Here is a 22899-nt window from a genome sequence, read left to right as displayed (position 1 = left end):
TAGCGCAATAAGAATAATTTCGACCATCTGGGGATCTTTAAATAAGTGGATTTCAGGGCAACGATATGGCGCAGTAGCTGTCTCTTCTCGGTGGACACCTCAACCGCACCGTGGAAGAAGATAGGAAAGTGGTATTTAAAGAAGAGAGAAATTTGTGCAGTAGTGGTGGGCTCCAGAATAATTGGGACCATCCGTGGATCTTAAATGTGCCCTTACATCGCACAGCAGACGGGCGCGTTCTGCGATTCGCATCCACCAAAACGCGGCCGCCGCGGATGAGGGGTGGAGCTCCACTACGACGCCTGTTTCTCTCTCTTCCTTCTTTAACTCTCTCCTCCATCCTTTCACTCACTGCGTGGTTCGGGTAGCTCGGGTGTCTGCTAGATGTGGGACAGTTATAATTCCTTTCCTCAAAGCCAGTTTCCCTTAAAGAAGGGAAGCAAGGATGTGGAACCGAAGACTGACGCAAGAGAGAGCATGAGTCGTAGTAAAAGAAGCAAGGGAATCACGTGATCGCGCGGTGCTTCGCTGACGTGGCCTTCCTTCCCACAAAGCAACCTGTACGGCAGCCGCCGAACCAGACGCGTCTGAAATGTCAAACCAGGAGGAGGCCAGCGCGCATTGTCCGGGGCCCGATGCCAGCCTTCATAAGAAGAGGCGCTTAGGGGATTCCCGGAAGCTATTAGAGAGACGGCATATGGAGCTACAGATGAGGCCGGCAGCTGCTTTCCACCGAAGTAGTTAGTGCTGTGGATCGACACGTCATCGCAAAAGGTGAGGATTGCAGGGTCCACTAGTAATGGGAAACGATACCATCTACAAGAGTGGCGATGGCAGGCAGGTGGGCCCGCAACGAAAGGAGGTTACTCCGGGGAAGTATGGTTTGGGCGTCTGGGGACCATTCAGCGGCCTACATTTTCGCCTGCTCGGCTATCAAACCGTTGTCTGTTCTGAAAACGGAGCTGCGTTTCAGAGTTTTGTGCGCTTCTCTGCTACTTTGGCCGATGAACTCTCTGCGTCTGTCTTTGTCTATGGCCGGTAAGAAAATGTAGCCGGCATTTGCGTGTGCGACCTGATTCTGGAACGCGTGCTTCTGCTGCGAGCTATTTTAACGGGAGTTCGAGGCTTTTGCTAAGCCTAACGGCTTAAAGCGGTGCAAGATGGTGGCGATTCACTTTCTCGCATGATCGGCTGGGCTATTAGCCTCTTGTCCTAGCGTCGAGAACCACCGCATTCTAGTGAGACGCCAGAAACGCTGCCCGTCGGTGTGCGTCCATAGAAACGTTTAGAATAAAAGCACTTCGTGTTTATACATAACAATGGGATGGAATATACTTGTTTCGGACCCTGAAGCCGCAGCCCAGGCCTTTTGCTGGACGCTGGGTCGCCCGGCCGTGCCGTGGGCCGAGTGGTTCAGATTGTGCGAGATTTTTACGACTGCATCCTGCTCCTCTATAGTTCGCTCCCTAATGCAGACGACCTTCATTATATGCACTGTCAGGGAGAAGAGTGTAAGTGCATTCAATATGAAATAACGGCGGAAACGCCCGTTGTCCGGTCGGGAAGCCGGCGACGCCGATGCATGGAAGGCGTACGACGCTGTTTCCACGGCCGTTGCATGAGTCGTTTCCATCACCGCGGTTTGTGAAGAACGGCGGCTGTTCCAACAAGGCCATCAAGTAGTACAGTGCACTGCTGTGCCCGTGTAGACTACTAATACGACTCAGGTGTTTCATAGTAGCGTGCCGGCGAGCGACTGGTGCTGGATGGATCCCGTTCTCCGCGGCCGTTCTCATTACACTGCAAAGTGAGAAGACGGCTCAGTTCGCGGGCGTCTCGATATTGCCTGTTCCCTGTATTGGTTGTCTCGCCGTCGCCGCAAGTGATGAAGACGCATGTCAGCATTCTTGGGCAGACATTTTGAATACAGGAAACTTTAAGGTACTGATATAGAAATATTGCAGGTATTCGTCCATTATTCCTATGTGTATCAAAATCATTCTTTTATGTTTCCGTCGTTCACATCGAGCACATATAACTGCCATAGAAAACAGATGGGGGAACGCTTTTGACGACATCAAAAGCGTTTAATAGCAAACAAATCGTCCAGTCGTCGTGTGCGTGCGTCTCTTCGCTGTGTTCAGTCTTTTGACTGTCTTTTTGTTCGTGAACACGTACCAACTGACCCAGATTTCTACTCTACTACAAATTTAAGCTTGCTGATGCGAGTTCTGCGGATGTATTGATGGTTTTACAGTGAAATCTTAGTGTACATAAATATTGCCTCCACCGAAACGCTGCCGCCGCGGTTGGGTTCGAAGCCGGGTACTCCGGATCAGCAGCCGGGCGCCTAACCACTGAGCCACCGCGGCGGGGGTGAGCATGCAATGTCAATTGAGACGGAGACGGGGGTTGAGAATGGAACCCCACTGACTGAAAGTGAAACGCTATCTTCTGAAACTGACACTATCGAATTTTGAACGCTGCCTACATTGATTGGATTAAAACGCTGCCAATCTGGAACAGAACGCTCAGCTATGATTGGAGTGATACCGAATGGGAGAAACGCACTGCCGAATAAGACGCTGCGGACAAGTTTCTGGTGCGAATTGATGATATGATAATAGCCACAGATATGCCAAGTGCAGATGAAACCCAGGTGATGTCACTGGTTCACCTCCATGTGGTGGAAGTATTCCCGAACACATTCACCAAAATTTTGAGCAACCGTTCATTTTACTGCATTCTGGGTGGTGTCATAGCATTTCTCTTTGCATATAGCTTACATGTTTTAGTCAAGTTGGAGGCTACTTTCCGACAGTAGTTTGGACGAATGACATATGCATCTTCAGTTGCATGCTTCAAGGCGCAGTTGAGGTGTCCACCGAGATGTCTAGATCTGAGAGCTACTATGTCGTTTCCTTTCTTTCCTCAAAACACATGCTTTCGCATTCCTCCAGGTAAGCAGACTTAAGTGCCCTCAGAACCTTTGACAATAAGGGGCACTTACCTTTGTCATGGTCATCGCTGATAGCCATTTCGTGTCAGTCTGCAGGTTGCCTGCACCTGTCTGCCGTCAGGCTCACAGATCCCTCGCCGCAGAAGGCAGCGGCTGAGTGGTTCGAGGCTGAGGAACTGCCATGATCCTGTGCAGTGCTCTCGTCGCGTTGGTGCTGCTGCGACATCGCCGCACCTCCCACCAGCTTCGTCTTGGCTGCGGGGAGTGAGCAGTAACCAAAGGTGAGGTGGAGGACTGTCGCAAGAGACTGAGCACGTTACAGGCACGTGCGCTTCGATGCCGTCTTTGTTATGGAGCGCGTTGAACAAAATCCCAGAAACACCGGTGGAGCGCCAGCTTCAAGTGCTTGGCAACTGGTAGTTGCGTATATCCTCTATATACACCTAATGGTATTGCGTGTTTTCTTTCAAATGATGCGTGAGGCATTGAATGCATGGGTTACCGCCTGAAATTCATCTACGAACACTAAATAATTTGTAATTCAATTTATTCTCTCATGCCGTTTCGGTTTCATCAACCGAACGATGGCTTTGACGTGTAGTTGGAGTTTAGGTCACGTGACGAGCTGGAAAAAAAATGTAATAGAACCGCTGAAACGTAGTTTTCATTTACTACAACACTTAGTCAGCCTCTTTCAAGACTTTGAATGACAAAAAGCTATCTATCAGCAATTACACAGCAGATTTTTCATTCCTCACGAGACTGAAACATCAGCTACACGTCACAGCCATCGTTCGGCAGTTGAAACCGAAACAGAAGCGGAGTCAAGAACAAATTGAGTTATAAATTACTCAGCAGTTGTAGGCAAATACCACGAGTTGCTCCATATTTACTAGTGTCCGACACATATAGTCTTAAAGAAGAAAACGCGCAATTAAAAATTTCCACAGGGGAACTTCCACATAAGCCCCTTACGTCCACAATTTTCTGTATTGCCTCGTGAAAGAACTCATGTGCTCAGTGTCCTCGCCTATATTCATTAGTCTCCTCCTCCTCCACCTCATGTGCGCAGCCCCGAAATACAATTCTTTAAGAATATAACTACTTCCAGCTAGCATTTTCTCCTGCTTCAAAAACGGTGTTCTTGCTGTAGTAGAAAAAAAAGCAGAATGATTTTTTTCCTGGTGCCTGTATGAGTCGGTCACGTTTTTTTCTGTTTTTACCATCGACAATTCATTATCCAAGGTGCTGATTTGTTTCACGAGGCTACGAGTACCGGGCGTTTCGCACGTTTATGTCTCCCGCCAGAACAGTGTTACCGCTATTGTAACGATGCCAGAACCTATGAGGATCTTCACTAATCATGTTTGACTTTCGGTGCGTCTTATACATATCCATTCTTTTTTCCACGTTTACATAAATGCGCTAGCATCCCATACCTTGGAGACCTGTTTAGACTGTTCGCTCTATGATCACAACTGCTTGGGCGCAGTGGCTTCTGCCAAATAACCCATCAAAATCGATTGTCTCCGTCGATCCCACTTTATATTGGTCTTATTCTCAGGGACTGGAAAAAAAGGAGGGGGTGTCTAAAATCTAGAATCAGTAGCGTTGTGACACTATCTTGAGGAAAAGGAATCTCGGGACTGTACCAGTTGGTTCTGGCTCCGTCGCATTAATTGAAGCTTAGAAAACAGATTGAAAGACTAAGTAAAATACTTGCTTATTTCTTGCCATTGCCTTTTTTTTTTAGCAGGCTGTACTTAATTAGAGAGAATTAAATTGACAAAGTAGTGATTTTATCGCAGCAGTTGTATGGCGTAACTTGACAGCGTTACATCAACTCGTATGTGACGTCACCGTCACTGCTCGGCATTTGAAGCCGAAACGTAACCAGGGGAGAAAAAATTGAACTTAAAATTATTTAGCAGGAGCCGGAGATTTCAGCTTGGTGATGATTTATAGTTATTTATCACGCATCATTTGAAAGAAAATGATAGCGGTCTGCCCCATGCTAACCTAGCTTTGTGAGTAAACAAACATTCATTTACTCGTTTCGCCGCGCTTGTCTATCGTTGCATTCAACGTGAGGCCAACTAATTGATCGAAGTCAAACAACGGTGAGGCCTCCTCTGCTTCCGACTGTTCAAAGCCTTTCGTGAAGGTCCGTCTGCACTCCATGCTGGAGGCGATACTCGCTCTACATCGTGTTTCTCGTTTCTCATTTCTCGGCACCTGCTTGCGAAGGCAGCCTGGTAGTGGCGGTGGAAAATGTATTTACTGGTCAGGTTCGGGGGTCTTTGGTCTGGGAGTGGAGCCCTTATTCCAGGGCCCCAACGGCCCTCGTGGCCGACAGAGCCCTGGCGACGAGCTGTTCAACCAGGCCTGGCGTTCACAGGACACGCTCCCGGCTACAATCGGAACCTGAATGGCCCGGCAGGCTGAGACGGTGTGAAATAGAGTTGCATGCTCCTTGCATCGCGAGCCATTGTCGCTGTAGCAAGTAGGGTAAAGGCGGCGGTAGCGCATGAGGCAAGACAACCGCTGGTCCTTAAGGGTAACGGAGGGGATTCCAAGAAAAGACAAGCATAGCAGGGCGCGGCATAAAGTTAGGCGGGCGGATGTACGATGGTTGTACAACAACATTGTAGATCTGCACATTATCATAGAACAGTGTTGTCTGATGCAGCTATGTTGAAATTATTAAACAGGCACGCATGAACACCATTTGCCATAGCTGCCTCGAGCCACATGTAGCTTATGCTTCGCGCTTCTTACTCACTGTCTGTGATATCACTCGAATTAATTCACGCAGTCATTATATCATCTCAAGTACAGCCTGTGGTTTTGTGATTGTTGCTTGCTCTGTCTTCACCGCTCGCTGCCTTCTTTGAGCGTGGCTTTCTCTATTCCGTGGGTACAGCTCAACAGTATAGGGATACAGAATAAAGGACACAACGCAGCTCCATATGTCATGTTGTGTCCTTATTCAAAGTAACAGCACGCTTTCTGAAATGCCCTGCAACTGTGGGGCCTGCAGTAATTTTTCTAGTAGACTGTAAACAGAGGACCCTGCCTGTTGCAGTTCACGGAATACTCTTGCATGTATTGACATTCCCGCGGCCGACCACTGTATATTCTGTGTCATATTGCAGGCGGCAGCTCCGGTTTCCCGTCAGGCTCATGCATTGCTCGATATCGACGCCATTGAGGGGGCCTCGAGCAGCAGCCCAGCCAGCTCCTACCTGCAATGCCTCCATCACGTGGGTGTGAGCTGCGACGCCGACGCACCTCCCAACCGCCCCGTCTTCTCCGCGGGTTGCGGGCGGAAGAGAGGAGGCTGCCTCAGGTGAGGAAAAGGGTGGCCGTGATTGTCCGTGATTGGCTCTTGCCTTTCGATCACATCGCAGTTATTTATGAAGCAAAAAAATTAAAGGTGTGCTTAAGCCTTCTTTCACGCCGAAATGCGAAAGCATGCATTTCGATTTACGTTGTCTCTAATGACGGATGTAACCAATCATGGATGGCATCTAATTAATTATTTGAAGTGGACAGCCAAGATATTTGTACTAAAGTTGTAACTGATTAACAGTTATTAGTCAATTTCTAATAATTTGTTTCTAATTATTGTTCAATTATTTTCATTAATATTTTGGGCCTGATATTCTTTCTTAACCACTTTCGTGAATTTCTCGGTGTAGCTAGCAACATAATTGCCTTTAGCAAAAAATCCACACCTTTTCTACGGACCAACGGCAAAACATTTGTGGACAAGATTAGGTGAAAACGTAATCGTTACACGCATTCATGGATTAAAATTTCGAAGTGCTAAACCCTGCACCGTAATGTGCAGAACTCGGCGCAAGCTGTTGCCATTTTGGTGGCTGTCCCTTTAGAACGCCTACAGTAAAACTGTAAAGTCTGAGACCTGGATATCTTGTGCCAAAACCTGTGCTTGCTACTACAGTGCGCAGTCACGTGACAGTCACGTGAGCGGATGTCGACTGTGTGGGCGTGCACATTAAACATCCGCCGGGATGGGTTTCTTTTGAGAGCTCTTGCAGCAAAACCCGCAACTAAAAATCTGATGTGCTTACCTAAGGCTGATCTCCTTCTTAAAGATTCTGACATTTTTCTTTTCGCTTCGCGGAGAAAATTATGCTGTGTGTGTTCTTTTCTGGCAGTGAAAAACATTGTAGTTCTAAATATGCCCAGAAATATCCGTGCACCGCCCTTTTTCTTTTTCGGTTTTACTGAAATACCGCGAACAAAACCGTTATTTCGCTCTCGATAACCGACTTATCCACTGCTAATGGTCATCAGTAAGACGAACATGAAATCGTGTGCATAGATTGGCTACTGACCCCGAGGTTGTGGGATATTGGTTGTCCTCCTTTGTCCTTTTGTCCATGCCACCAACGCACGTTTTCCTTTCGGTCGGGTGTCTTGTCATTGTGAAATTGCCTGTTAACACACTCGTAGCTGTGTTGTATCCTTATTATAGTGTGGTTAATTTCTGTTTCGTTCTGCGTTGCATTGTTTTTCGGGCTACTCGGAAGACTATCGCACTTGCGCTTTTGCTTTGTTTCGCCGTATTGGGTTCACGGTCTCTTAAGGAGCTCTTTCTTACAACGCTGTGGTGCAGCCTCACGAAGGCCCTCGGCTGGCAGTGCCCCACCGCCATTTATGCCCGTAACATGCAGTGGACGCAGTGGGACGTGTCCCTGCAGAGCAGCCTGCTGCCGCTGGTGGACGGCGTCGCCCCCGATCGCGTCTTGTCCACAGCGTGCTCAGCACGAAGCTGCAGCACACGCAAGATCTGACCTGCAGCTCCAGTACGCAGGTACGTCGAGAACGCTGTGTAATAACGTTTGAGCCAACTGTTCGCCATCCTTTTCAAGTTCCATACATCTGGGTTCTGTGTACAACGCTAATCTTGTGGCTTATCGTAGCAGGCGGCCTACCGGATCCCAGGCGATGTGGGCATGGTTGCATCTCGGGCAGATGAGGCTGAATCACGTGAACCGTAATATTTCTCAGCTGATCTCGGTCCCTCAGCACACTTAGTAAAACAAATTTTTAGTATTTTGCTTATCAAATTGCCTGCACCCCAATAAGGACTGTCGCCAACATGCGCAGTACACTATTGAGTGCTCTGCTTCGTAATCAATTTCGGCAAGTTCGAACATATGCCTATGACTGCGTAACAGGTCGTACCAGGAAATGCAGTACGTATGTGGGTAGCATACTACTTTCTGGCGACAACATTATCGCTAAGGTCTGTCTGGCAGCCAGTAGTTATCTATTTTTTTTCGAGTCTACTTAATCTTGTTGTTAGCCAGTCATTGAAAAAGATAAAAGGCTAAGAAAGCAAGAGGAAATGTAGTGCATAGCAAATGTGCCGCCCTCTGGTGCCCAAATAATTAGGCAATGCAGGCTTTTCTGCCTCTTCAGTACTGTGCCAGGTTAACTGAAGTGCCCTGGTGAATCGAACGGAGAACGTATGTGATCACACCCTGCTATCTATGCGTGGCTCTTTGTCTCAACTACGCTGTACGAAGCATATATATGTTGACATTATTAAACAGGCACACATGAACACTATTCACGACAATCAGAACGGTCAACATGTCGCTTATGTTTCTCGTTTCTTATTCACTGGCTGTGATATCACTCGCGTTGACTCATGCATTCATTAGCAGCTGAAGTACAGCGTGTTGTTTCATGAGTGTGGCTGTTCGGTCTTTCCTGCTTGCTGCATTCTTTGGGCGTAGCTTTTTCTAGTTCATGGCTACAGCGCGACAGAGGAGACAGTGAAGAAAAGAAACGACACAAACTTGTATATTGGGTTAGTTATTCTGTGTCCTGCCCATTGCACTGTAACCATGGAATGCAGAGCACAACTCGCCCAACAAGTTTTGCAGCTTTCTCACACCGACGCGGTGGAGGCTTTCAAATCCTCCTTGTGCAGACCACTCGGAGTTGGAGCCGACCGCGTGAAAAAGTGCGTCACGTCTGGATCAATGGATAGATAAAGCTGAACCCTTTAAATCGGGCGCGGGTTCAAGCCACCTAGCGATGACTTGTGAAATGTTACTCTAATTTTGATTGTAGCCACTAATCAGATAACCATCACTTGGTTACTTCTACCTGCTTAAAATCCAAGCAACAGAAAAGAGTAACAATGACACCTTGTGGGAGAGGGAAGTCAATAAAGTGTTCAAAGTAACAGACTCAAAATAACAGCGCGTTTTGAAGCGCACTGTAAGGGTGTGGTCTACATTAATTTCTGCAAATGGGTGTAAAGAGGGGAACGTGGCCATGGCAGTTTAGGGAATATACTCTGACATGTATTGTCAATTACTGTGGTTGACCGCTATTCTGTGTCATATTGCAGGAGGCTGCTTCGGTCTCTCGTCAGGCTCATGCATTGCTCTATGCCGACGGCAATGGAGGGGGCCTCGGGCAGCAGCACAGCGAGCTCCTGCCGTGCCTTTGTCACGTGGGTGTGAGCCGGGGCACCGTCCTACTTCCCAACAGCGCCGTGACCACATCGGGCTGCGTGCGCTGCAGAGGTGGCTCCCCCGGGTGTGTAGGAACAGGTCTGATACCAGAGTTGCGCCCGTGATTTGCCCATGCCCTTCCATGACGACGTAGTTATTTTAACAGGCAAAAAAATTACAATCGCTTAACCGCAGAATAAGGCCTGTGATATTAAAAAACGGTTTCGTTTATGGGAGCTTGACGTCCCAAAGCGACTCAGGCTCTGAGGGACGCAGTAGTGAAGGGTGCGGAAATTTCGACTTCCTGTGGGTCTTCAACGTGCACTGACATCGCACGTTACCTGGGTCTGTAGAATTTTGCTTCCATCGAAATGCGACTGCCTCAGCCGGGATCCAACTCGCGTCTTTTGGGTTGGAGATTATTTGGTTTTACATCACGAAGCGACACACTACCGACAGTGAGGGACGCCTAAGTGGAGGGCTCCGGATTAATTTTGGTCACCTGGGATTCGTTAACATTGCGGTGACTGCGTACAGAACACAGGCCGTTTTGTATTTGGCCTTCATCGCAATGCGGCTGCGGCTGACAAGATTGGATCCTGCGGCCTTGGGATCAGCAGCTGACGGCCAAAGGCACTGAGTCACTGCGGCGGGTTCAGTGATATGCGCTAGTTGGTTCGTGAAATGGTTAACGCAGTGATGCCACGCGTGACGGCACGACGATTATGCTCATGTTACGGGAAACTTAGCAACGAGTCCCTTATAGCCTGACGGAAATTGGCTCGTCATGCATTGGGGCCCCGTACTGCACAGCGCATTTGTGGGCAGCGTCCCGAGAACGTTTGTCGTCTACTAGATCTGTCCGTGCATACGCGCAGCGTTCTGAACATGAATCTGGGCTGCATTTATTGCCTTCCCTCAGCGCTACTAGTGTGTCTTGTAGCCCCTGGCAGTTTTTATCATCACTAAAGCGATTGCAAGCTGCTCGGCGCAGACCCACTGCTGCTAATCCTTACAAAAATTATCTAGAGGCAGTCTACATACTTCTTATAGATTCTGTTCCCTTCCTGTAGCTATTCATTTTTGTTTATACATAGTGTATTGAAAAAATCTACTTAAAGTGTCTGCCCATAAACCTCTACTATATATAGGCTGTCTGTAGGATATGTATTTCCCATACGATGTTGTCTTTGGATTGTCTATAGAGAATCTATAGACTTTACAGACAAGTTTATGGACAGTCTATACAGTGTCTAAAGAAATTTTTGTAAGGGAACTGTGGCTCCACCGAATGGTGCTACCAGAAATGTGCTACCAGAAACCGAATGGTGCTACCAGGAACGCCCGTGTGCGCTCGCACACGTGCATTCTCACTTCACCACCTTTGCCTGCCCCCCTTCGCCTTCCTCCTTCGCTTTCTCTCAGTACCTTTCATTTGCCATACGGAAGCGAGGAACTGTGAGAAAATATCGGTTAAGTGCCGGGTATAACTTCAGAAATGCATTAGAATTGAATGCGCAAGCGTTTGCTGACAGCCTGCTTGAAGCATATGTGCACTTTTTTGGTGCATAATGGCTTGCAATGGTTTATTTACTGGGATGGTTATATAATGCATTGATATTGTATAAGAAAATATAATTTAAAACAAAATACGCTTCCTGACGGCTTGTTTTTGCACCATAGTGCGCAACTGATGCTTATTTTCTTTACTATGATAACATATGGGTAAGTGTATTAAAATATGTCAAGTAGAGGGAACATACCACTTGTGTGTACTTTCCTGTAATTGTGTCCAGTGCAATATACCATGAACTGCGGTAAAAATAGATTCACATGGTACCCTGCAGTACCGTAATCACCTGGGCTAAATAAGATTAGCATGCAGAATATGTTATCAGCCAAGTAATTGAAATTTTAATTTTATTATTTCATCAACTAGGACATCACAGTCTGTACCTGTTCGCTTTAGCAGGTAGCTGTAGTTAACAGTGCAGTCTATCTGTATATACACGGCACATATGCATAAACACACCACCCACAGTACTATTATCTCGCGTAGGACGACTCGAGCTTCACGGCGGACGGCATGCAGAAGCTGAGCTTCCACCACTGCCGCACGCACGCCCGGTGTGCAAGAAGCGCGAGAGCCCCAGCGACCGAGTACTATGCTCATCTGGCCGCATTCCTTGCAAAGCACCACATTGCCAGCAAGGTGGACATGTCTAGCACGGTCAGAGAGTCGTCCGGGGGCAGAGGCGACGCAGTGTTGTCCACCGTCCAGTACGTGGAGGCCGTCAAGGTGCGGAAGCGCAGCAGGGTACCATGTACTTCGTCTGGAGGAGGAGGTTCTCCACTGTTGCTGCATTCCAGTTCCGGTGAGTCTGGAGGCATACCATTTATTCACCCATTTCATTCATTCATTCATTCATTCATTCATTCATTCATTCATTCATTCATTCATATAATTTGTCAACCGTAAGTGTTAATTGATTCCTTCTCATAGGCTACATAAATGTTCTGTCTATGCTTGACGCATCTGTTCGATAATTGCTTAGATAATGATTTGTTAGATAATGATAAATTTGTTAAATAATGATAAACGTCGCCAGCGGGGGCCCCGCTAGGGGACACAGGCGAAGGCGCAAGTGCAAATCTGTGCATGTGTGCCGGAAAACGGCCGTGGTCCGTGATGGGTGTCACGGTTGGGCGCGGTGGCGGAGACGAGTCCGGGATGGAAAGGACACCGGGCACCCAGGAAAAATTCCTGTTCCCTGGTTGTTCTCACGCCACCAGACCGCCCATGTAGCCCTGACAACAGAGCGGGAAGAAGCCCAGATGGTGACCCTCGAGTGGAGCACCCGCCGAACGGGGGAAGAACGGCTAGCCCGAGAGGCCATGGTATCCGCCAGCTCACTGCCGGGAATGCTGGCGTGACAAGGGACATGGAAGAGTGCGAGGGGTCTGCGCGACGCCGCTGATGTTAGTGTGGCCTTTATGTGATCCACAGCCGAATCGTGCGGTTGCATGTGGCAGGTGCCGAAAGGAGCGACAGAAAATCGGTATATAAATGCACCGGCGCCGTTCCCCTTAGGCAACGGACGTACTCCACCACCTCAGTAAAAGCCACCGCCTCCGGGACTACGGACCCGACGCACCGTCGTCCCGAAAACGGCCGACCGCCCGGAGGACTCCGCGCGATCCGAACGCCACAAAAGGTGCGTCCGCAGCTACAGAGATGTGTGCACCATCAATGTAGACATAATGCGCCGGCAACAACGCCACAGCCATCGCCCCATCCACGTCCAACCGACGGTGCGAGAAAGCCACGACCTCCGAGGGTTGCCGCGCGGCAACTTCAAACGGCTGCAGGACCTCGACAGCTCGGAACGACCTTGTCCCAAAAGCGACGTCTCGCTGATGGGAAAAGAGATCCAATTCCGCCTTTAATCTGTAGAGGTCGATCGCTAACGGAGGGGCGTGCATAAGGATCTGCAACGCCCCCGTGCTCGTCGGAATAGGCCCCCGCCAACGCCAACAGCGGGCACCTCTGCCCAGACGCGAGGCGAGCGCAAAGACCCGAATGACGACACTCAGTCCACCAGACGGGTGAAGCGTATGCGAGGGTTATGAGTGCGACCAGGCAGTAAAGCGCTTTCAGGCGGGCAGGCGCCGGGGTGCCGCTAGTCCGCAAAAAAGTCGCAAGGCGGGCGGAGAGCATCTCGGCAGGCTCCTTGAGTCTTTCCGCATGGGGAATGAACGAGAAGGTGCGGTCAAAGACGACGCCCAGCACATTGAAGGCGGGCTTGAAAGGCAGGCGGGCACCGTCAAGGCGAACTGCGGGCATGGTGCGACCCACTCTCCTCCTGGGAGGAGAAAAAAAGCACACACACAGTCTCATCTCGTGAGATGGTGATTCTTGCATCCCTCGCCCACGCAGCGACTCGACCGAGAGCATCATCCGCCAAACACTCAAGCTTCTTTCAGTTGGATCCAGGCACAGGGACGACAACGTCGTCCGCATTCGCCTGGAGCGACACACCCTCCGGCATGCGCACCGCCAACAGGCCGCGCACTACAATATTCCACAGCAGGGGAGACAGCGGGGAAGCCTGCGGCCTGCCCAGGGTGGGACGCGCAACCGCGTCGCCCGCGAAAGAGCGGTACACCACCTCTCGGTCGGATAGAAAAGACCAAAGCAGCGCGCAAAGGTTTCACGGACACCCTCAGTCACCGAGCGCACTCAGGACCAGCGGGTGCCAGGCGCTGTCAAATGCCCTTTGGAGATCTATGGAAACAAGCAGTACGTGCTGGCCGGCATCCCACATTTCCCGCAATTTTGAGAAGAGTGCGTACAGGGACTGAACAGCCCCTGCCCTCTCATGAAGCCTAATTGTGCCTCGTGATGCAGGCCTCAACGAGACATGAAATGATATAGGCGATTGTAGAGCAGCCGTGCCAAAATTTTCCACATGGCAGAATTGATGCCAATGGACCTGAAGGACGCAGCGGCCTCGGGCAGCCTTCTGGGCTTGAGTAGGAAGATTATCCTCCCCCGCCGTCAAATTGGGGAAAGTGGCCAAGACGCAGTGCATTATTGAATACAAACAGGACGAATTCCAGTAGACCCGCCCACAGCGCGCGCGGACTGATCCCATCGAGGCCCAAAGCCGTCCCCAGTTTGAATCGGGAAACCTCCAGTTCCGCCTCGCCAAAAGTGAAGGGGACGCCGTGGGGACCACCAAATCGTGCTGGGCAGCCGCAGCGCGCACTGCCACATGCGTAGTCGTGTCTGCATCAGTGGTATCTCTCGAGACCTGCTCGGAAAGGAGAACCTCTGCCGTTTTCAAAACGGAAACCGTGCGCGTCCCATCCGGCCGCAACACCGGAGGGAGCAGTGCGGGTCCGGGCAGTCGTCTGAAAGCTCTTTCAAAAGGCCTGCCGAACAAGTAGTGCAGTGCGGCCTCTCGAGGGAGCTCGCGCGCAGCTGCCTGCAGTGCGGCCGCAGTGCTCGGACGCGCTTCCTCTCGAGGGCGAGGTCCTCGGTCCACCAGAACATTGCCTGACGGTGCGGTGAAGGTACGCATAGGGCAGAGGAATGCCGACGTCGCAGCCAGAGCATAAGCCTGTTGATTGCGAATCTGCATCTCCTGTTTGTTTGGATCCACATTCCGGGGATTGTGACCTGTTCCTAATCCGGAATGTGGCTTCCTTCAAGCAGGATTTTTACCTTCTCCCGGTTCTTCTTCCCTCTCTGGATTCTGAGGATCTCCGACTTTTCAGTGGAGAACGCCAGTCCTCTTTCTTTCACATACCCTTCAACACGCGTCGCCACTTCTTGTAAACTTCTCTCTTTTTGTCCTAGCGTTCCCTGGTTGGCCCATATCGTGATGCCGTCCGCATAGATTTCGAAGCCGATGTCCTCGATCTTTTCGAGTCTTCTTGCTAGTTCTATCATCGCTACGTTGAAGAGTACCGGGGATATGACCGAGCCTGGCGGCGTGCCCTTCTTTGGCGTGTTGATTTTTTCTCCTCTGAGCTCCCAGAACCCGACCGTGGCTGTCCTGTTGCTTAGGAAGGCTCTGGAGCAATCGTGGATCTTCTTTCCGCAGTTGGCGTTGATGAGTCCCTCCATGATGGTGGCGTGGCCTACATTATCAAAAGCGCCTTTGCCGTCTAGGGCCATGATAACGTTTTCACCATTGTATGGGACTTGCGTTAGGACTTCTTCTTTGATCTGAATGAGGACGTCCTGCATTGACAGCTTTGTACAGAAACCGAACACGCTGTCCGGGTAGTGCCCCTTCTCTTCTAGGTGTTGCTGTAGTCGACGGGTGACTATTCGCTCAAAAAGATTTCCCAGGCACGACGTTAGCGATATCGGCCTGAGGTTTTCTATTTGGAGCTTCTTTCCAGGTTTTTGAATCATCAATACTGTGTCGTGTTTCCACTCCTCTGGTAACGTTCCTTTCTCCCAGTGCTCGTTGATGAACTGGGTCAGTTGGTCGGCCGCTTCATCGCTGAGGATTCTTATCATGGAGTTTCTGATTATGCCTGCACTGGCCGCGGTGTTGCGGGTCGCAGCCTTGACCGCTGCATAGACCTCTTCTCTTGTTATGTGTCTGTCTAGGTGCGGGTTGTCTTCGCCTCGGTATTCCTTGTCGTAGGCGTCCGGTTTTTCGGTGCCGTATACCTTTTCCTCTATCCTTTTAAGGAGCTCTTTGTCGTCACCCTCGAAGGTGTGGATGATCCTCTGGATTGCCTTGTTGTTGTTGTTGGTCAGGTCAATCAGGGCCTTGATTATTCTCCATGCTTTGGCAGTACTGAGTGTGCCATTCAGTTTGTCGCTGAAGTTATCCCAACTTCGCCTCGCGAGGAGGTTGGCATAACTCTCGGCTTCCTTCTGTAGTGGGCAACATTATTTTTGTTTCTTTTTCTTTTCCCACACTAATCTATGTAGTTCGCAGATCCTCTTCCTTAGCTTTTCATTGTTTCTCTGTGTCTTCCATTTTCTTGTTAGCTCTCTCCTGGCCTCCAACAGGTGGAGTAGGTAGAAGTGGACTTCCGCTGCTTCTGTTCTTTTGACCTCTTGGGTATATCTGGCCTTGATCTCCTGTAGCTGCTCGCTCCACTGTTTGATCGAGCCGATGTAACACTTTAGGTCATTGCATGCTTGCCTAAAATCGTGCCAGTTCACGATCTTTGTGATTCCAATTGCCCTTCTCGTCTTCTGAGTATATAGTGGTGGCTTCCTAGGTTTTCCAGGACGTTGTCCCATTCCATGCCACGTGTGTTTTTGACGATACTTAGATCTGGACAGATGTCCGGGCTCACGCTGTTGCCGGTCCTCATGGGCGGGCTCTCGCTCATCAACAGTGTACATCCCGTGCTTTCTGCTGCATCTTCGATCTGCTTTCCCTTCTTGCTGTCTTTCTTGTATCCCCATCTCTGGCCATAGGCGTTGAAGTCGGCTAGGATTACTAGGGCGCTGCTTTTTGCCAGTCTGCTCGCTCCCACTAAAAGCTTGGAGAAGAATCCATCCCTTTGTTTCGGCGGGCTATAAATGTTAACGACAAAGATGCTCTTCGCCTTCTTTTCGGAATTATTTCAGTTATTACGAGCTCTAGCTTGGTGTCCGGGATTTCATCGTGTTCTATGGTGGTAATTCTCTTACTAATCAGGGTAGCTGCGCGTACTCTCTCCTGGCAATCATAGCCCCTCAAGGTTGGGGTTGTGTCTGTCTCTGGTAGAGAGCTATTATGTCGGGTTGCTTCTGTTGTCTTTCTATGTATTTTTGCAAGAGCCGCTGCATGCTTTCGCCTGTAGCCCCTGCAGTTCCGCTGCCAAAACTCTATTTCTTTATGTCTCCCGTGATTAATCGTTGTTTTGACCGTTTGTCATGACTTTCAATTCCGAACCTTCTTTCGTTGAAGAGTCGGTTCCTGGCTTCGCTCCTTATTCTTTGGCTATTTTGGTTCCTGACATAGCTTTTGAGGTTTCGCTCTACTATGCCCACTCTCTGTTCTATGGTTGCTACCCTGTTTATCATTACATCGTTTGCTTGCTCGATCCTCTCGAGCTTCTCGCGCATTTTTGCATTTTTTTCCATTATGCATTTGCATGAAGTTCTCTAATTCATCTTGGGGTGGCCCTTGCCCCATTGCTGAGGCCTGGGCAGTTCCCTTCCTTTGCTCCTCCAACATTTTCACGACCCTATCTAGCATCTCTTGGAGCCACCTGTTTTGTTCACTGGCTTGTTTAATTTGTTCCCTGAGCCGCCTAGTCTCTTTCTCGAAATTTCCCCTCTATCTCTTTAATTTTAGCCGTGTCGGGCTTCAGTGTTCTTGGAGGTCCCACTTCCCAGCTCACGTTTTCTTTGCTGTTCTTCGTGCTTGCCTGTCCAGCCTGCGCCTCGGGTGGCTTGGCCTCTAGTGATGGGAACGACTCCTCCCTGCCCCTGCTCTGGCTCCGAGTCCTAGACTTGCTTCTACCGCGCTGACCCCCAGGCTCCTTGCCTTGATCTCCACCGGAATGGCCTTGCCCTTGCCCCGGTCGTCCTCGGCTTTGAATTCGGCATCTGTTCCATGCTCCTTTCCTTTCTTCGCTGCGGCCTCGCAGCTCTTCTAGCTTCTTGAGTTTCATGGTGACTCTCTCGTTCCTGTGACGCGGTCCCCGCTGCAGGTCAAGCACTTGGCTGTGCATTTATGCTGCTCCTCCGGGTTCTTCTGTCCGCATGTTCTGCAGGCCTTGGCCTCAGGCGTGGGACATACGTCCGAGCGGTGCCCAAGTTCTCCGCAGCTGTAGCAGACCTGCCTGGTTGGTCTGCATGGGTGCGTCCTGAGCTCGACGCCTTCATATATCACCCATATTGGCACGATGGGTCCGTCAAAGACTAAGAGCGCTGTTTTTGACTTCTACAGGGCTCGTGCCGACATGATGGTTACCCCTTGTATTCTTACTCGTAGGTTCGCTTGAAACTCTTGCATCGTTATTCCAGCCGGAATTCCGTGGATCACGGCTCTTTTGTAGTCTCTTCCTGTGGCTGTGTACGGGAGTACTTCGTAGCCCTTTTCTCTAAATTGCAGCTTTTGGATTTTCGCGATTGTCTCGGCCTTCTCTTCGCCCGGAATGCTTGCAATTACGATGTTGGATCCTGGTCTTATCCTTGTTATGAAATCCCCCGCTTTGATTTTGCCTTCGTGTTCTTGTGCGATTGCTCTCGTGACTTGAAACGCTTCTAGTACACGGATCCTTAGTTCTCCCCTGGGCTGTAGGATTATCTTGTAGTCGTCATTCGGCAGCGGCGGCATCTTCAGCCTCTTCCACTCATCCGTCCGCCCGTACGTCTTCTTGTCGGTCGCTTTTATGTTTCCCTCGATTTGTTGGGATTCCTTGAATTCGTTCCTCGCCGCGGCTTTCTTGCCTTTCTTTCGTCTCGGTCCCGCCGTCTGCCATCTGTCCGGGTCTCTGTCTTTCTCTTCCATCGCCTCGGCCGTGCCCTGGCGTACCCGCTCCTCGGGGGCTCATCACGTGGTGGCCGGCTCTGCCTCCATCTCCCGATTTTGCGCCCAACTTCGGACTAAATCGGTGTTCCGTATGCTTGGAGTAAGGTCTTGAGTGCCTCGGATATCCATCGCGACTGTGTCGTGGCCCAGTAGTGCCGCGCAGCGCCAGCCGACGCCTTGTTGGCGCTAGGCCTAGATTAGACCTAGTCGCACCGTACCGCTAGGAAATTTCGGATCCCGATAATAGTAAAAACAAAATGGGCCTACCGGTCCAGTGTTGATGTCTACTTGATCCTCCCAACTTCCGACGTTGATTCAGCCGAAAATTTTGATGGTCCGATGTCTTTTTCTACTCAAGATCTTCGAAAATCGCTGAGCCCATGCCCAATGTGCCCTCTCCCGATCGTGAAATTAAATGTTCTCATTCAAGCGTACAAACTTCTTTGTGCTACGGATGATCGATGTGCGCAAAACATTACGCAATCCACGTACACAAGAGAAACACAAGGACAGGTGTACGTGGATTGTCTAATGCCTTGCTCACATCGATCATCTGTAGTATTATCATGCACCAACTAGGCCCAACAGAAGTTTTATTGAAGTTCTTGGTGCTAACAACCCCATTGTTTTAACTTTTACTGGAAGACAGCACAAGCAAAGAGATAAATTACTTTTTTGATTAAAAAGCACTGTTTATTTGTCCAAGTGTGCATCAGGAAATAAAACAAATATTGGTAACTATACTCTCATGTTTGTAGGCTGAAACCAAATATGTGCTCAATAATTTATTTTTTATTCTTTGACCGCACAACTTACAGTCGCTCTTCAAATGCACCGCCAATAGGCTGATGTCAACGGCAGTCGATTCTAGACAACGTACAGGCTTCACCTGTGCGACCAATTTTTATTGACGTTGGTTGTTGTTACGGCCACACAACAGATTAAATGCACCCACAATCTCGGCACTTTCCCGTACACAAGCCTTTCCTGGGTGCTCAACTTGTTCCTCGTCGGTGCGTTACTCACCGAAGCTGGCCACTTCACTTCTTCCTCTGTTTTCAGCGGAGCGTCGGTAGTTGCCACGTGCGTTCGCTCTCGGGCGCCACTCGCACCACCACGCGCTAGCATGGACCCTGAAGACGACGACCATTCGAACAGCTCGGCTGCGTCTTAACCTGCAGTGCCGGTTCTCTGCCGTCCGCGTTTTAAAGCGTCTTCAGTCCGAGGCTGCTGTGGTGGATGCCCACCGAGGACCAGGCGGATCCACCCAGGGGACTAAGCCAGCGCCGCCCTTGTCTGAACCTCCGCAAGGATCGTTCGCACAGGGCATCCAGGATGGTGTGTGCCCAACGGTGACGCAGCTGCTCCCTGCCACCACCAACACCAATGGCACAGCCTCCTGCTCCACCAGTAATGGCCACGGTGGTGCCACAGCCAGTCTCCCCAGCACACGCACCCGGGCACCCTCCAAAATTGTGCCGGCCACAGACATCTCGTCGTGGAGGTTGACTCCACTCCGGGTGAAAATCACCGGCACAGCCGCTATGGAGTGCGATGAGGAGTGGCAACGAGTGCTCGACAAAATGTTATTGAGGAACTCTGAGATGAGCTGGACCGGTGCAATCTTGAAGGCAGCCGACGCGCCGACCATTAACCCTCTCGGCGATGTTTCTGCAGCTGGAACGAGTCTGCTTGGGATACAGAGTCGGTCTAGTAGAGGCCTACCTGAGTCATCGTTTCTGGATGGACGGGCCCAGTCAAGAGCACAGGGAAGAAACATGATCAAGAAACAACTCGGTGCCTCGTGTCGCCAGGGTACATGAAAACCTGTTGCCGCCAAGGTGAAGCTCAGTCTGCTTTCAATAAAGGCCAATTATTATTAAACAATCTTCACCGCCTTTCTGCGTGTATCTTATTCGCTCAGAGTCGGCGTGCTTCTGTGCTCACCGGTGGCATGTTGCGGTTATACAAGAATAGTTGGTTAGTGCTTTTGCCGAGATCGTGAGCTCGTCGTTGCTTGTGTCACTGTCCATATAGTGCGTGGCACCGAAAAAAAGATTGTAGCTAGGCGCTAACCACACACAGCTGCGATGAGGCACGCACTTGAGATGTCCTGCCCGAACCGCGCTGTAAGGACACGGATAAGGGAGGGAGTGAAAGAGGAAAGGAAGAAGGAGGAGCCGTAGTGGAGGACTCCGGAATAATTTCGACCGCCTGGGGATCTTTAACGTGCACTGACATCGCACAGCACACGGGCGCCTTAGCGTTTTTCCTCCATAAAGACGCAGCCGCTGCGGTCGGGTTCGAAGCCTGGAACTCCGGATCAGTAGTCGAGCGCCCTAACCACTGAGCCACCGCGGCGGGTGTACTTGCCTTGTCATTTTCATCTCTGATCGCCATTTCGTGTCAGACTGCAGGTTGCCTGCACCTGTCTGCCGCCAGGCTCACGGATCCCTCGCCGCAGAAGGCAGCGGCTGAGCGGTTCGAGGCTGAGGAACCACTGTGATCCTCTGCAGTGCTCTCGTCGCGTGGGTGGTGCTGCGACAGCGACGCACCTCCCACCAGCTTCGTCTTGGCTGCAGGGAGTGAGCAGTCACCAAAGGTGAGGTGGAGGACTGTCGCCAGAGTTGAGCACGTTACAGGCTCGTGCGCTTCGATGCTGTCGCTTCTGTAGAGTGTGTTTAACAAAATCCCAGAAACACCGGCGGAGCGCTGGCGTCAAGTGCTTGGCAACTGATACTTGCGTATATCCTCTATAGACACCTAACTGTATTGCATGTTTTCTTCTTTCAAATGATGCGTGAGACACTGAATGCGTGGATACTCATCTACGACCACTAAATAATTTATAATTCAATTTATTCTCTTGTGCCGTTTCGGTTTCATCAACCGAACGATGGCTTTGACATGTAGCTGGAGTTTAGGTCACGTGACGCGCTAGAAAAAATGTAATATAACCTCTGAAACGTAGTTTTAATTCACTACAACACTTAAGGCAGCCTCTTTAGAGACTTGGAATGAGAATAAGCTAATTATCTGCAATCACACAGCAGATTTTTCTTTCCTAACGAGACTTAAACATCAGCTACACGTCACAGCCATCGTTCGGAAGTTGAAACCGAAACAGAAACAGTGTCAAGGACAAAATTAGTTACAAATTACTCAGCGGTCGTAGGCGAATGCCACGAGGTACTCCATTTTTACCAGTTTCCGACGCATATAGTCTTAAAGAAGAAAACGCGCAAAGCAAAAATTTGGTGTCTACAGTTCTTTCGCAGGGGTACTTCCTCATAAGCCCCCTTAGGTCCACCATTTTGTCCATTCCCTCTTGAAAGAAGTCATGTGCTCATTGCCCTCGCCTGTATTCATTAGTCTCCTCCTCCTCATGTGTCCAGTCTCGAAATACAATTCTTTAAGAACAAAACAACTTCCAGCTGGCATTTCCCTCCTGCTTCAAAAACTGTGTTCTTGCTGTAGTAGAAAAAAAAGCAGAATGATTTTTTACCGGCACCTGTGTGAGTCGGTCACGCTTTGTTCTGTTTTTACCATCGACGATTAATTATCCAAGGTGCTGATTTGTTCTCACGTGGTTACGAGTACCACGTGTTTTGCACGTTTGTCTCCCGCCGGAACATGTGTTACCGCTATCGTAACGATGCCAGAACCTATGAGTACGATCTTCACTAATCATGTTCGTCTTTTGGTGTGTCTTATACACCTCCGTTCTTTTTTCCATGTTTACATAAATGCACTAGCATAACCTACCTTAGTGACCTGTTTAGACGTTCGCTCTATGATCACAACTCCTTGGGCGCAGTAGCTTCCGCCAGATAACCCATCAAAATCCATTGTCTCCGTCAATCCCACTTTATATTTGTTTTATTCTCAGGGACCGGAAAACAAAAAAAAAAGGGAGGCGGTGGCTGGTACGTAGAATCAGTAGCATTGTGACACTGCCATGAGGCAGAGGAATCTCTGGACTGTGCCTGTTCTGGCTCCGCTGCATAAATTGAAGCTCAGAAAACAGATTGAGAGACTAAGTAAAATATTTGTTTATTTCTCGTCATTGTTTTTTTCTGAGCAGACCTACCTTAATTGGAGAGAATTAAATTGACAAAGTGGTGATTTGTATGGGGTAACTTGACAGCATTGCCTCAACTTATCTGTGACGTCACGATCACTGCTCGGCATTTGAAGCCGAAACGTAACCACGGGAGAGGAAATTGAACCGGAGATTTCAGCTTGCTGATGCATTTATACTGATTTATCACACATCATTTGAAAGAAAAGAAATCGATAGTGGCCTGCCCCATACTAGCCTAGCTGTGTGATTAAACAAACATTCATTTACTCGCTTTGCTGCGCTTGTCTATCTATGTATTGACCGTGAGGCCGACCAGTTGATCAACGTCAAACAACGGTGAGGCCTCCTCTC

The 22899-nt window shown here is 49.7% G+C and overlaps 1 protein-coding gene across 1 annotated transcript in view; it reads left to right on the top strand.

Moving 5' to 3' along the window:
• The first annotated feature begins 799 nt into the window (after positions 1-799).
• The window catches only part of LOC144102310 (uncharacterized), a 36936-nt gene continuing 14836 nt past the window's right edge, over positions 800-22899 (top strand). Inside the window, exons 1-6 of the mRNA XM_077635614.1 lie at positions 800-841; positions 6115-6308; positions 7663-7802; positions 9357-9547; positions 11522-11837; positions 20882-21066. Coding sequence (XP_077491740.1) covers positions 800-841; positions 6115-6308; positions 7663-7802; positions 9357-9547; positions 11522-11837; positions 20882-20970 — 972 coding nt within the window. The 3' untranslated portion in view covers positions 20971-21066. The remainder of the gene's footprint in view (positions 842-6114; positions 6309-7662; positions 7803-9356; positions 9548-11521; positions 11838-20881; positions 21067-22899) is intronic.

The sequence above is a fragment of the Amblyomma americanum genome, chromosome 8, assembly GCF_052857255.1.
Source record: "Amblyomma americanum isolate KBUSLIRL-KWMA chromosome 8, ASM5285725v1, whole genome shotgun sequence".
In the NCBI taxonomy this organism is placed as follows: Eukaryota; Metazoa; Arthropoda; class Arachnida; order Ixodida; family Ixodidae; genus Amblyomma; species Amblyomma americanum.
Note: the sequence above shows the minus strand (reverse complement) of the source record. Positions and strands in the feature narration are given on the sequence as shown.